The sequence below is a fragment of the Python bivittatus genome, unplaced genomic scaffold, assembly GCF_059951505.1.
Source record: "Python bivittatus isolate LINGU-HERP-01145 unplaced genomic scaffold, Pbiv_v1 ctg000590_np1212, whole genome shotgun sequence".
Classification (NCBI taxonomy): domain Eukaryota; kingdom Metazoa; phylum Chordata; class Lepidosauria; order Squamata; family Pythonidae; genus Python; species Python bivittatus.
In genome coordinates, this window is record NW_028277086.1 from 21957942 (window position 1) to 21970874 (window position 12933).

At 36.3% G+C, this 12933-nt stretch overlaps 1 protein-coding gene across 3 annotated transcripts in view; it reads right to left on the reverse strand.

The window, feature by feature from the left end:
- VPS13B (vacuolar protein sorting 13 homolog B) overlaps positions 1–12933 on the reverse strand; it is a 403839-nt gene that overhangs the window by 210747 nt on the left and 180159 nt on the right. For 2 of the 3 annotated variants that reach the window (XM_088149087.1, XM_088149086.1), the window contains exons 26-27: positions 7964–8135; positions 6999–7113 (exon numbers count right to left, since the gene is read on the reverse strand). In XM_088149087.1, the coding sequence (XP_088005213.1) occupies positions 6999–7113; positions 7964–8135 (287 nt within the window). Of the gene's footprint in view, positions 1–416; positions 484–6998; positions 7114–7963; positions 8136–12933 lie in introns of all 3 variants that reach the window. The other variant, XM_088149088.1, reaches the window with a different exon arrangement.

The window sequence follows — 12933 nt, forward strand, 5'->3', positions numbered from 1 at the left end:
CAGTATCACAGTTCAAATGAATTTTTAAAAAAGAGGAATCATGAAATTGAAAAAGATGTCACAGTTTCATTACTTGGAAGCAACAGCTCAGCAGAATTTTTTTTTAAAAAAAAAAATCAGGGCTCAAAGTAGAGCATGGCTATCCAGGGATAACTTAACTTGATTTGCTTTTCAATTATGAACAAAAGAAGCTTTATTAGAATGGAAGGAGATGGATTAAAAGAGCTACATAACATGGAAAGAAATAAAACTGAACAGATTTTTCCCATCCACCTCTGCAAGAGCAAATTAACCTCATGATGACTTATATCATAATTCTTGCAATCATTCTTCTTGTAATGAAAACAAAAAGTCATATTTAGATTTTAGGGTAATTATTTGGTTAAATGTATTATTCCACTACATAAAAAGCTCACCACAAGCTTTTCTTTGCATTGTAGAAATATCCCTTCAAAATGTCCAGATTGCCAGCCTTCTCCTGGTCTGGAAAACATAATGTTCACCTTATCTATTCTAAGTAGCTGTTCAGAATTCACACATTTCAACCACATAACAACATACATATATATATATATATTCATTCATTCATTCATTCATTCATTCATTCATTCATTCATTCATTCATTCATTCAATTTCTATAGCCACCCATCTTGTGCAAACGACTCTGGGCAGCAACCAGAGATAAAAAAACTTCAATATAATCATAAATAACAATACACACTCCCAGTCAGCAATTACAATATATTGTCTTGTGGGCATGGGTATCTTCAGTGTCAGGTGTCTGAGTCCTGTCCCAGAATCAGTGTTCAGATCTAATATTTCAAGTTAGAGATCACATGTAGGATCTTTATTTTCATCAGACTCTGGGACTGAATGGATTCTTAGTATGCCTATAAACCAAGAATTTAATTTTTGAGCCTAGTCTTGCACTGATAAATGCCTCACAGAAAGCCAATCTTTGTCAGCAACTCTGAGTAGAGTCAATGTTGTCTTCTTTTATTGGGATGTCTTTTAGTAATATTTTACTTGCTCAGCTACCTAACAGTAGGTCTTCTATTGGCTGATCCACTGCTAATACTGAAAGATGAAGAAAGTAATGTTGGAAAATGAGCCAGTTTGGTGAAGTGGTTAAGATGCTGGGCTGGAAACCAGGAGACTGTGAGTTCTAGTCCTGCCTTAGGCATGAAAGCCAGCTGGGTGACTTTGGGCCAGTCACTCTCTCTCAGCCCAACCCACTTCACAGGGTTGTTGTTGTGGGGAAAATAGGAGGAAGGAGTATTATATATGTTTGCCGCCTTGAGTTACTTATAAAAGTAATAAAGGCAGGATAAAAATCTTTTTTAAAAAGCCCATAGGTGCATTTCATAATTGCACAGACAAGGTAGGGGCACAGAGATGTGTTGTGCATTATTGTAAGGTAACAAACGAAGCCAATCAGCTTTTTTGATATACATATATTGTTCTAAGATAGGAGTGATCCACTATATCAATCAGATTGAGAATAGGGTGTTTAAGCATTCAGTTGCATTCCCAAAAACTTGAGATGGCTTTTCCAGAACTTTGTAGTAAACTGAAATCCATAATCAAAGATAATACATTCAAGCAACCCATGAAGTCTGAAGACATGCTTCAGAAACACTTGCTTGATTTCATTAGTGGCAATGAAATAACCAATTCACAGTAATGCATAGCCAAGGAGAAGATGAGACATGTTAAAGAATACTATTATGCTAGTGTGGCCTTGAGTGTTTAGAAGCTCTGTAATAAAATCCATTGAAATTAGTTTTCTTGGATCCTTGGCTGGGTCCAGACATGAGAAGACTCATGGCTTTGTGATGGAACTTCTTAGCCCTTCAACACACTGGTCGTGCCTCAACTATAACCCAAGACCACCAGAAATCATGGGAAAAGATGGGAGATTGATTGATTGATTGATTTACATTCATCTTGTCTTTCTCCAGGAGCTTAAGTTAGCTTACACGAGGATTTCCTTTCCTTTTATCAATACCTGATGATGTGAAATGTTAAATGAACCCACCAGTGCAGATCATTTTTTCTCCTAAAAATTGCATAGCATATCTAACTCCAGTTAAGTACCAAGTCAGTAGGATAGATTCTGTAGCCTGGAACTAAATCACTAGTGTCGTCACAGATGGCATACAAGCAACTGGTTTGCTTCTTCTTCATGAAAACCATCCTGGAAAAAAAGGACTTCCAGAGAACTAATGGTGAACTGAAGACGGGTCTCCTGACAGTGGAGCCAATGACTACAGTGGAATGAGGAGCCAGTGAACAAGGAGAGGACTCAGGATAGCCCACGTGTGCTCTATACAGCAGCTCCTCATGAGGAGACCATAAGACAGCAGTCTCCGGCAGGTTTAGAGCTCTGGGAGCTGAGAGATTGCCATCTTCGCCCAAGCCACAGTCGGCACTTTTCAAAGGACACATTTTTTTGGTATACTTCCTCTCTTAATCACTTCTAGAAATTGCTTGTTAATGCTTGTTTGCATATTAAGAACCTCCAGAAAGACAAGTTTCATTACACCAGGTGAATTTCCTTCATTCCTTGGTAAAAGACATTTTATGCAAGTTTAAGTACTTTAAAAAATTCTTATTTTTGGAATAAACAGCAGAAGATTAGAATGTTGATTTTGGAAAGTTATAAATGGACTAAAGGGCCAGGTGGATTTGAAATAAGATTTGGAAATAAATTGCAAGAATCCTTTCTGTGGGTTGTTTAGAAATATAGATAGATATATAGATATAGATATATATGAAGATTTTGAAATTAAGTATAAGAAATCTTCCTATGGGAAAATGCTATTGATTAGGAAAAAACATGATAAGATGGAACTTTAAAGGTTGGACACTAGAGGGAACCAGAAATAACTAAAATTATAGTTTAAGGAGAAGAAACCTACTAATACAGAACAGAGCAAAATAATCTGACTTCGGAAGAATTCAAGGATATTTGGGAACAATGCACTCAGAAATTACTCTTAAGATTGTCTGCTATTATAAAAACGGATTTAGAAGAGGTTATAGAAGAGGAAGAGATTTTACTGGACAAAACAGAGCCTGAAGCCAATTCGAATGCAGATCTAAAAGTGGATCTAAAAATGTCAGGCTACAAGAATGATATGGAAAAAGATGTTACACTGGATTTATAAATGAAATCGTATGATGTCTTAATAAATAAAAGGGATATGCAAATAGCAAATGTGATGGACTACAGTAACACAGCAGGTTCTCAGGAAGGAGGGAGCACATTCCAGGAAGAGACAACACAGTCTGGAACTGGATCATGGGAAGAGAAAGATATTTAGGATAGCCACTCCCTAGAATCTCCCAGGGTATATCTGCTAGGTTAGAGTAATACAGATTTAGTCTGGCAAGATTCTGTCTATATGGTTTAAGCAATAAAAGAACTAAACTTGGCTGGATTGTTTCTCTGTCATTCTTGGGTTGAGCCTGACACAAACTAGAAGAATGACTTCGATAACTTTCTTATTTTGGATTTACAAAAGAGATGTGTTAAAGTTTTGAAGGAGCTTCTGAGAAGAGACAAAGAGAAAATGAAAAGAAATCAAGTTCTGGGACACTATTTAAAGAGATTAAAGGTCAAGATTGTTAAAAGAAAAGGGAAGGAATCTAAAGTTGGCTTATTTGATCAAGGTTAAAATATCTATGTTGTTGTTTCTGGTAACTCTTATTGGATTTTTGCTGAGCAGGATCGAATGATGAAACTTTAAAGGTATGTTTATAGACAAGAGATGTGGGAAGAAGAGATATTTTGTTGCATTTTTAGAGAAAGTGATAAGTTACTGTGTTAAAAGGAAAGGAAAGGAATATAGAATGGGTTTATTTGATTGAGATTAAAATATATATGTTGTTATTTCTAGTAACTCTTAATGGACTTTTGCTGATTAGGACTGAATGACGAGGCTTTAAGAATTTGTTTATAGATAAGAGATGAGATATGAGAAGAAGAGCTCTTTTGTGATAGTATCAGAGAAGGTGATAAGATATTGAAATTGTCTGTACTTGTGATTAAGGGGGAAGTTATTTCTTTATATCTCTCTTTTCTTTTTTCTTCACTATATATAATATCTCCTCTCACCCTTATGGGTGGTACATGTTTTCCTCAATCTCGGGTCCTCTACCAGAGGCCTGGGACTGAGAGTTCTGCACAGTATCTTAGCTGTTCCTAGTACTACACTCTTCTGGACAGAGAGCTCTGATGTTATTCCTGGGATCCGTTTGAGCCACTCTCCCAGCTTTAAACTTTAATAAAACTTATTATTTAAAACAAAAATGCTGGAAAAACGGACATTTTGCCCACAGAATAACTCAGGTTCTTCTGAAGTTGCAACAGCAGCACTAGGCTCTATCAGCTGCAAATACCCTTGATATTTACTGGAGAAATATTCTATTCTTCTGCAGGACCATTCTACTATGGGTGCATAGTAAACTTAATGCTACAGGAAACAGGGATCTTAGATATTGCATTAAATTGAATTGATCCCAATTATTGTAAATAACTGTAGCAACAGAAGGGATATCAGAAGTACGCATCCAGACAGAAATGAATTTTCCAAGGGAATTCCATGAATGGGAAACAAAAAGTTCATAAAACTACTGGAAGAAATTTCATCAGCACAGGCATGGCAAAGTCGTGTTGGGATATTTAGGAGCAGGATTAGTCACCACTTCAAATTGATTACCTTTTGGGGCCTTGAGTAATTTGTTCCCATTTGCAAAGCATCTTTCTTTCAAAGATATTCATAGTAAATGTTCGGCCTGGTCTTTTTTTCCAGAAAGCTATGGTATATCCCTTTCTGCTTAGCAGCTGAGTCCACTAGACTGCTTTATATATCTAAACTGCATCTTGTTCTCTGTTCAGGGTGCCTCAGTATTCATTATGCCAGTGTTGACTGTCTTAAACTTCCAGTCACCCACTGATCTTAAACATAATTGCATCAATTCCTGTAATATGCAAGGTGGCAATACATGTGCCAACTCATCTAACATCTCATCTGACAGCAATTCTTGATATTGATATATGAGGGCAGCCTTATTCCAGGCAAAGTCTTGGGCAGTAAGTCAGAAGTTGCTGGACTAGGTAGCTACTTTCTAACTCTCCTTAAACACCATCCTCGTTTCTCCTACAAACATAGCAAAGTACTGGAGTGGGCTTTGCTCCAACAGATATGAACCTGCCAATTAATCAAAAGGCCTATCAGAGAACTGATGATAAAATGTACTTGGGTATGGTCATCCCAGAGCTGCATATAAAGTGCAGTGAGCTGGGAATTTGGGGAACTTTTCAGCATTCTGGTCAAATTTTTCAGGTGAGGCAAAAAGGCATTTTCACAAAGATGACTCAGTTAAAGGCTGACTCAACTCCAATCTGTTTAATTGTCCCTGCATAGCTTTTATAATACACTGAATGAAATCAAATGTAATTTAATTTGTTCTTGTTCGGACTATATTTTGGTATGTGATCTCCATCATGCCACTCAAAAGCCAAATGCAGCTTTTAGTTTTAAAAAGTTGCAAACTTCTCCTTAGTTCACTGAAAAATTCCACATATTTTTATGCAATAGTGAAACTATGATGGGATTCTGATTATATGGGGCTAACCCAAATGGTAGTTCATATATTTTCATATTCCTGATTAGAATAATTTTGTTTTACTAAACAACTGTTATGTAATCTTTGTTATTTCTTATATATAAAATACATTTCAGCAACACAGAACTGTTACTTTCTGACACTTTTAATTTAGGTAACAAATTCATTAGAAAATAAGAGGTGATTTTTTTCACAAAATATAATATTATGAATATTATAGCAGAAATATTTCTATAATTTCAGCTCACAGAAATCATACACGGAAGGAAGGATCTCTCTCTTTTCTCTGGAGAGATTAAAATTTCATTTCATTTTTTATGATAAATTAACTACCTTATTTAAGAATATGACAAAACATTCAAAGAAGAAAAAAAGGAAAGGAAGGAAGAGTATATACTGAACACCAGAGATTAGGACAGAATAAGACAGGATAACAGCTTAGTAAGGAATGTATCTGCCTAACATGTCAGCCCATGTCCTTTGTAGCCAGTACTATCCAAGAGAAATGTCATGCCTTTTTCTGTTATTTCCAGCCAGAAGTGTAAGCTAAACATGAAGTACAGATAGTCCTCGCGTAGCAACCACAATTGAGACCACAACTTCATCGCTAAGCAATGTGATCGCTAAGCAAAAAATCATGTGACCACACTGGAGTTACAATGTTTCTTCCACTTCCATCGTTAAGCAAATCACCACAGTTGTTAAGCGAGACATCATGTAACCATGACTTATGATTTCACTTCCGTGTTCTCCATTAATTCTGCTTGTTGGAAGCCAGTTGTGAAGCTTGCAAATGGCAATCACATGACCATGGGACGCTGTGATGGCCATAAGTGCAAGGATTGGTCACAAAGCTTTTTTCCCCAACCACCATAACTTCGAACATCACTAAATGAGGCAGTCAGTAAGCGAGGACTACCTGTACATAAAGTGTTTCCTAGCTATGCTCCTAAGTGAGGAGGAAGTGCCAGTGGCACAAGTAGGCTTGTTCTAGGCTAAGCATTTAGCCTGGCTTAGCATATGGCTAACAGCGCTAAACAGTCAAACTCCGGATAGAAAATGCTAACATTCTGCTGCCATTTAATGGCCATCTGGGTTTTTACAACCAAGATTTGGCTTAACAAATCATGAAATATGTCAACATCTTCATTCAAGATGTTAAACATTAGTAAGGAGGCATATTTGAACACATTTGATATGAACTTCCAATTACAACCAAGATTGTATACCGATCTGTATAATTATGACACAGCAATATAATTTCAAATATGTACCCTCACCCTTTCAGATCAAGTACTACCACCTAAGCTGTATAGTATGTTTTTATATGAATGCTAACATAAAATGAACATAAAATTCTTACCTATTTCTGTAGTGGTCAATGTTGAAACTTTCTATTTTACACTTCACTTTAGTGTAGACATCTTGTACATCTACTGAGGCACTGAGATCTTCTAACTCACCAACCACACATATTTCTGCAGTATCCAATAAAATTAGCCAGTTCATCAATAAGACACATAATTATTTTGTAGATATGTAGAAGAGAATAGTTTGTCTTAATTTCAAACCAATATTGTTAAGAGAAAACCTTCTTAAAGAACTAATAATTCCCCCAGGAATGTGTATGGGAAGCTCATGTACACTCTGGTGTTGCATACACTACTCTTAACCTTATCTACCAATGGGCTTAGTATACAAACATTATGTTCACAAAGGAGAGGGGGAGGGGCTGAATTCTATTCCCATAAACAGAGCCATGGAGCTGACTGAAGCTACATGCACACATGTACATGTTGCTATCTGCACAGTACGCACATACTATGCATACTACAAATCCGTCTAATTCTATAATTTCTAATGGCTCCTATATAACTCTGTACCTTTTAACAGACACATCAGTCCTAAAGCAACCATTAAAACCAGTGCACTGTGCAAGTAATCGTTTGTTCTATAGCCATGTGTTAGAAAGATTCTGCAGACTGGGATGTGATGGCTGGGGCAGGGTGGAAGGGAGTCAATTACAGGTTCACTGGTGATGAGGCATAATTGTTCTATTTATTTTAATATCCAATATAGGGGTTGCAATCCGTGGCCTATGGTTCTTATGCACCATGCAGGTCTGTTTTTATACCCCTCGGAGTTCTCCAGAAATGTTATTCAAATCTGGTAACAAAACACAGACAATGAGCAAAGTGGTTTTGTCTTTCCTCTGCCCTAAACACAGAAAGAAGGTATGCTAAGACTCCATTTTTGAGCATATTTGAGCAAATGGAAAGACAAGTTCTATTCCATGTTGTCTTTGCTTTTTAATCTGAAATGTAATACCTGTGCCTTTATTTTCTGGATCTGGTGCAAATAACTTTACAGTAAGTTTCGGCAACATCCACTGCATCCACAAACTCACACGTCCGCTTGATATGCCAATATTGCTTGTTGTTTGCTCCAAGGTAACAGAGTCTGAGAATGGAGAATCATCACCACCTTGCAGAGATTCACCCTGACAAAAAAAAGAGAGAGAGAGAGAGAGAGGGAGGGAGGGAAGGAGGGAGGGAGGGAAGGAAGGAGGGAGGGAGGGAGGGAGGATAAAAAATAAACATTAAAAAAAATCTAAACTAAATTTAAAATATCAACCACTCTTACTCATGTTAATAAAAACCAGTATATTTGAAAAATAAATTCTGAAATAGTAAATGTACGTGTAAATAAAATACTTTGCAAGATATGGCTCATTAGGGAAGGTTTTATCAACATTAAGTAACATCTTTCACGCATATTGAGGACACTGCTGCTGGGGATATACTGATACATACATACACACACAAACCCAACACAGCCATTTCTGATGTCCAGATTTACTAACTCATCTAGCACTACAACAGGATTCATAGCTAGAATAATAGCAGACCACAAAGCCAGATGTTTTCATATAGTACATCTAAATTCCTTAGATTGGTAGTTCTCTGTGTTTAACATGTTAGGTTTCACCAATTACTTTTTTAAAGAACTTGGTTCCAACCATGATATAAAGAGAAAACATGCTTTTCCTGAGGGTACCTGTACATTTACGGGTATTTTATTATTGTAGTTACCCTTTGATTAGGGCTGTACAGATATCTAAGCAGGAGCACTGCTTCAATAAATCTTGAACAAGGCACTTCCTTAAAACTGCTTCATAAAGCAACATGGTCTCCTTGCTTGTAATCATGAAGGGCAGTCATCAAGTTGCTTTGGTTTGTGTGCTCCAACTGGCACTTTCAATGGCTGGAAAAGGCTATGACTCAAGTTTGCAAGACGCCTCATCGAGGCAGACCACATTTCCTTTGCCTGAATCACTTTCACTGAGGTGAACCAAAGCAGCCTTGCCACGTCGTCATCGTTGTCGTCGTCTCCTTCTCCATACAGCAACACAGTAAGGGCTCATCTCTATATAGCAGCATACATTCTTCTGCATTTTACTTCTATTTCAATTGAACAGTTATGGTGGGCAGTAAAGATAGGCAGTAAAGATATTACAGGCTGTATTATGGTGGACAGTAAAGATATTACAGGCTATATTTCCCAGACATTCTCTCTAACTCCACCAGTCCTACTTTCTTAAAAGACTGAACTAAGGAGTTAAGTGAGTGAAGGCATGAGTGATTAAGAAACTGGCATGCTGCAAATGAAAGCCCAATGTGTGATGTTCGGTGAATGTACAAGTCTTCCATAACTGTGCCTAACATAGACTTTCAAAATTCCAAAGGTGCCCCTTTCTCTATAGGGTTGCCTTCTCCATCATAATCCACAGAGAACCAAGATTTTTCCTCCAGAAAATGAGTTTGCATAACTGAACTCCCCTCCAATGCAACCTAATTAGGGGTCAAAGAAACACAAAGGTACTATTTAATTAAAATCAAAATATTCTCAGTATAGATTGAAAGTGAAGTTCAAGAGAGTTTTGATTTCTCTGGATAGGTGTACTATTCCCAACATTTTATAAAAGAATTATTTTCTATGTGCTTGAAAACAGTAGCATTATACACCATCTTAGTCGACACATGCCAAATTATAATTGGTAGATTACACATGAGAAGCAGAGAGTTGTTGTCTCCTCCTTTCCTCATAAATACATCAGCTTGCACTGATTTAATTAAATAAATGATTTATTTTCATGACATCAGATCTAACCTAACAATAATAAACAAAGATATCACATTGCATACAAAAATAACATATAAGCCATGGCAAGACAGGATTGATTTTTTTTAAAAAATGGTTTGTACTCAAGTGTTTTGATACTTAATCCTAAATGGAAAACATTCTTTCATACAATGTATGATTTAAAAAATAACTCTGGGAAAATGCTTAAATTGAAGTATTCTAAATATATTGATGATCAATCATTTTTCTAAAGAGAATAAAATTGTTAATAAGAAAGTAGCCACTTTTTCTATGAAAGCATTCATTAAATCCAGCATGATTGCACTTAAAACTATTCAGATAATTGAGGGACTAAGCATTTAACTATGTACCGCTTGATTAATTTCAAAGGCTAAAATCTGTATCCCAACAAAGGCAACAATAAATCTCCCAGCAGTTCCAAGATTGCAAATGGTATAAGATAAACATCGTATTTTGTAATGAATAACTAAGCCACTAAAAGCAGGCGTAGGCAGTCTTTCAGTTCAGGGCTTCACTTGGCTTTTGAATGCCATGCCAACAGCCACATTGCAAAAAGGGGATGGGGCAGAGGCAAGAAAATGACAGCAACCAAGATAGAAATAAAATTTAATTTAATTTCAAAAACATTTGAAACAAGTCTGGGAGCTTCGCTAAGGTTTGAAAGGGGAAACCATTTTGCATCTCTAAATCAGTGAAAGGTTGTCACAGATGAAATGCAACACTTGTCCATGTGGCATAAGCACAGATGTATGTTCTTGGTAACTGATCATTCAAATGAACTTTTGAATTGGTCCTAAATTCAGGAGAATTTCTTTTGCTAACATGAGTGGAATTTAGGTTGGCAAGAATACAACAATGATTGCTACCATGACCATCATTTGCAGATGTTTCCCAGAAGCAGCTATTCTTTGTTTTAGGAGATGTGGCTTTTTCCTTCATTTACCATATGAATAGTGTTAATGTTTTCACTATGGTGTCAAATATACTTAAAAAATAATAGGATATAATAGGAATGTCTGATTTTTAATTAATTAGGAGGACATAGGTTGAAAATACTACTAAACATCTTGTACATTAAAAAGTTAAATATTTAGGAATGTTGCTTATTTGTAAAACACAGCTGAATTTCAGTATGGCAATTTGTTCTTTGCAGTTGTTTGAATCTATTTTTAAAGCCCATTTTATTCATAAACTTGCATATAATTATGCCTTATTCTTCAGTGCTCCACTTTTCTCTGAAAATGAACACTTTATCATAATCTTTCCATCTCCATATCTAATTTTATTTTAAATTTTATTTAAAAGCAATAGAAGTGAAATTTCTTCAGCTTAAATGTATAAATTTGTAAAAATAAAATGTTGTTGGGTATCCAGCCATAACTGTAAATATCAGCTTTCCAGATCCTCAACACCTTATTGAGGACATGGCATACACAGCAGAAAGTTCAAACATAATTCGAAATGATTAGTCTTTTTACTGGAAAAAAGAATGAAGTCATATACAAAGAGATTTGTTCACTGTAGTATATGGAAGTTAAAGCTTTTATATAAATCTATGCTCCAGAACTCAAATTCTAAACTTTGTTTTCCTTCTGCCTTTCTGAGTCAATGGATACATCATTGTCTTGATGGCCTTGGAAGGCATCTGATCTATATTGATGTAACAGTTCTCTCTAGCCTGGGAACTAGTGGTTCTTCAGTTCTGTTCCTTACAAATATAATTCAGATTCTCACAATAAAAGGAGGGTTTGTTGCTTAACTCCTATGACTGGATTTATTTATTTTTTAATGCATTCAAGGACTTTTTCCCATTTTTCATGCCATGACAGGAGAACTTCACCAGCACCTCTTTTGGTCTGTAAGAGGTGGCATGCTTACATTTGGAAGTGTGTAAAAAATGATCTCAACAGTGGCAGGGTCTTGGGCTATGATATCTTTTACAAGGGAATGCTGATTAATCTGATCAGTGACATTTCCACTGGCAGAAGATTTTAGATAAAACTGTCCTTTGGCATATAAATTGACTTGTAAATAAACTTCACTTGGTTTTTACTGGACATTTACATTCACTGAATATATATTTACTAGGCTGATTTAATACTTAAAAAATATGTTGTGTTTTATCACACATTCAAATACGTTGCTTTTACATTCTTTCTCTGGTACAAAACAGGATACAAAAGTATGAAAAATGAAAACGAATTGTTCTCTGTTTTTTGCATTTGTTGGTACTGTGATTATTCCTCAGATCCAAAAAATGCAGACTATATGTATCAAACAATTTTGTCCTCGATAAAAAAACTCTTCAAAAAAGAAGTCTGCTGGCATGCTAGAACTGCTCAGCACCCTCCACTGGAAGTGGCATTGAGGCTAGTGAGTACATCCTCCTGCTCAGTGCAAAAATCCAAATTCAAGCACCCTAGACAGCTGATTACCTAGCCTGCCTGAACACATCCAGTGAAATGGAGCCCGTCACCTCTTTGGGTCATTAATTCCACTGTCAAACTGCTATTACTGTTAGGAAGCTTTTTATAACATTTAGTCAGAATTTGCCTTCCTATAATTTCAGTCCGTTATTCCATGTCCTGAAATAAAAGGGAACAAGTCTTAACATTCTTCAGTTTGATATCCCTTTAGGTGTTTGAAGAATGCTCTCATATCCCCCCTCAGCTGTCTTTTCTTTTGGCTAAATATGCAGTTGAGACCACAACTTAGCCAGCTTGGACAAAGGCTGATCAAGTTGCTTCATATTTCTAAGTTTACATTAAAAGCAATATTCTAAATATCATTGGAATGGATCTGAAGATGGGTACCAAAAAAGTTCTTCAAATGGCTGAAATGTAATCTATAAGCTCTCTGCATACCTTTTGAATAGGCTGGGGAAACACTTCACGTTTTAATGTCTAATTTATAAAAAATTAAAATGTTTCAACATGTAGTCCTCGAGTTACGACCATTTGTTCATCAACCGTTTGAAATTACGATGGTGCTGGAAAAATGGACTTACAACTGGTCCCCAAAGTTACAGCTGTTGCACTTAAAAGCCAAGCACCCCACGATCACATGATTGCCATTTGCAACCTTCCCTGCCAGCTTCCCACAAGCAAAGTCAATGGGGAAGCCGGCAGGGGAGG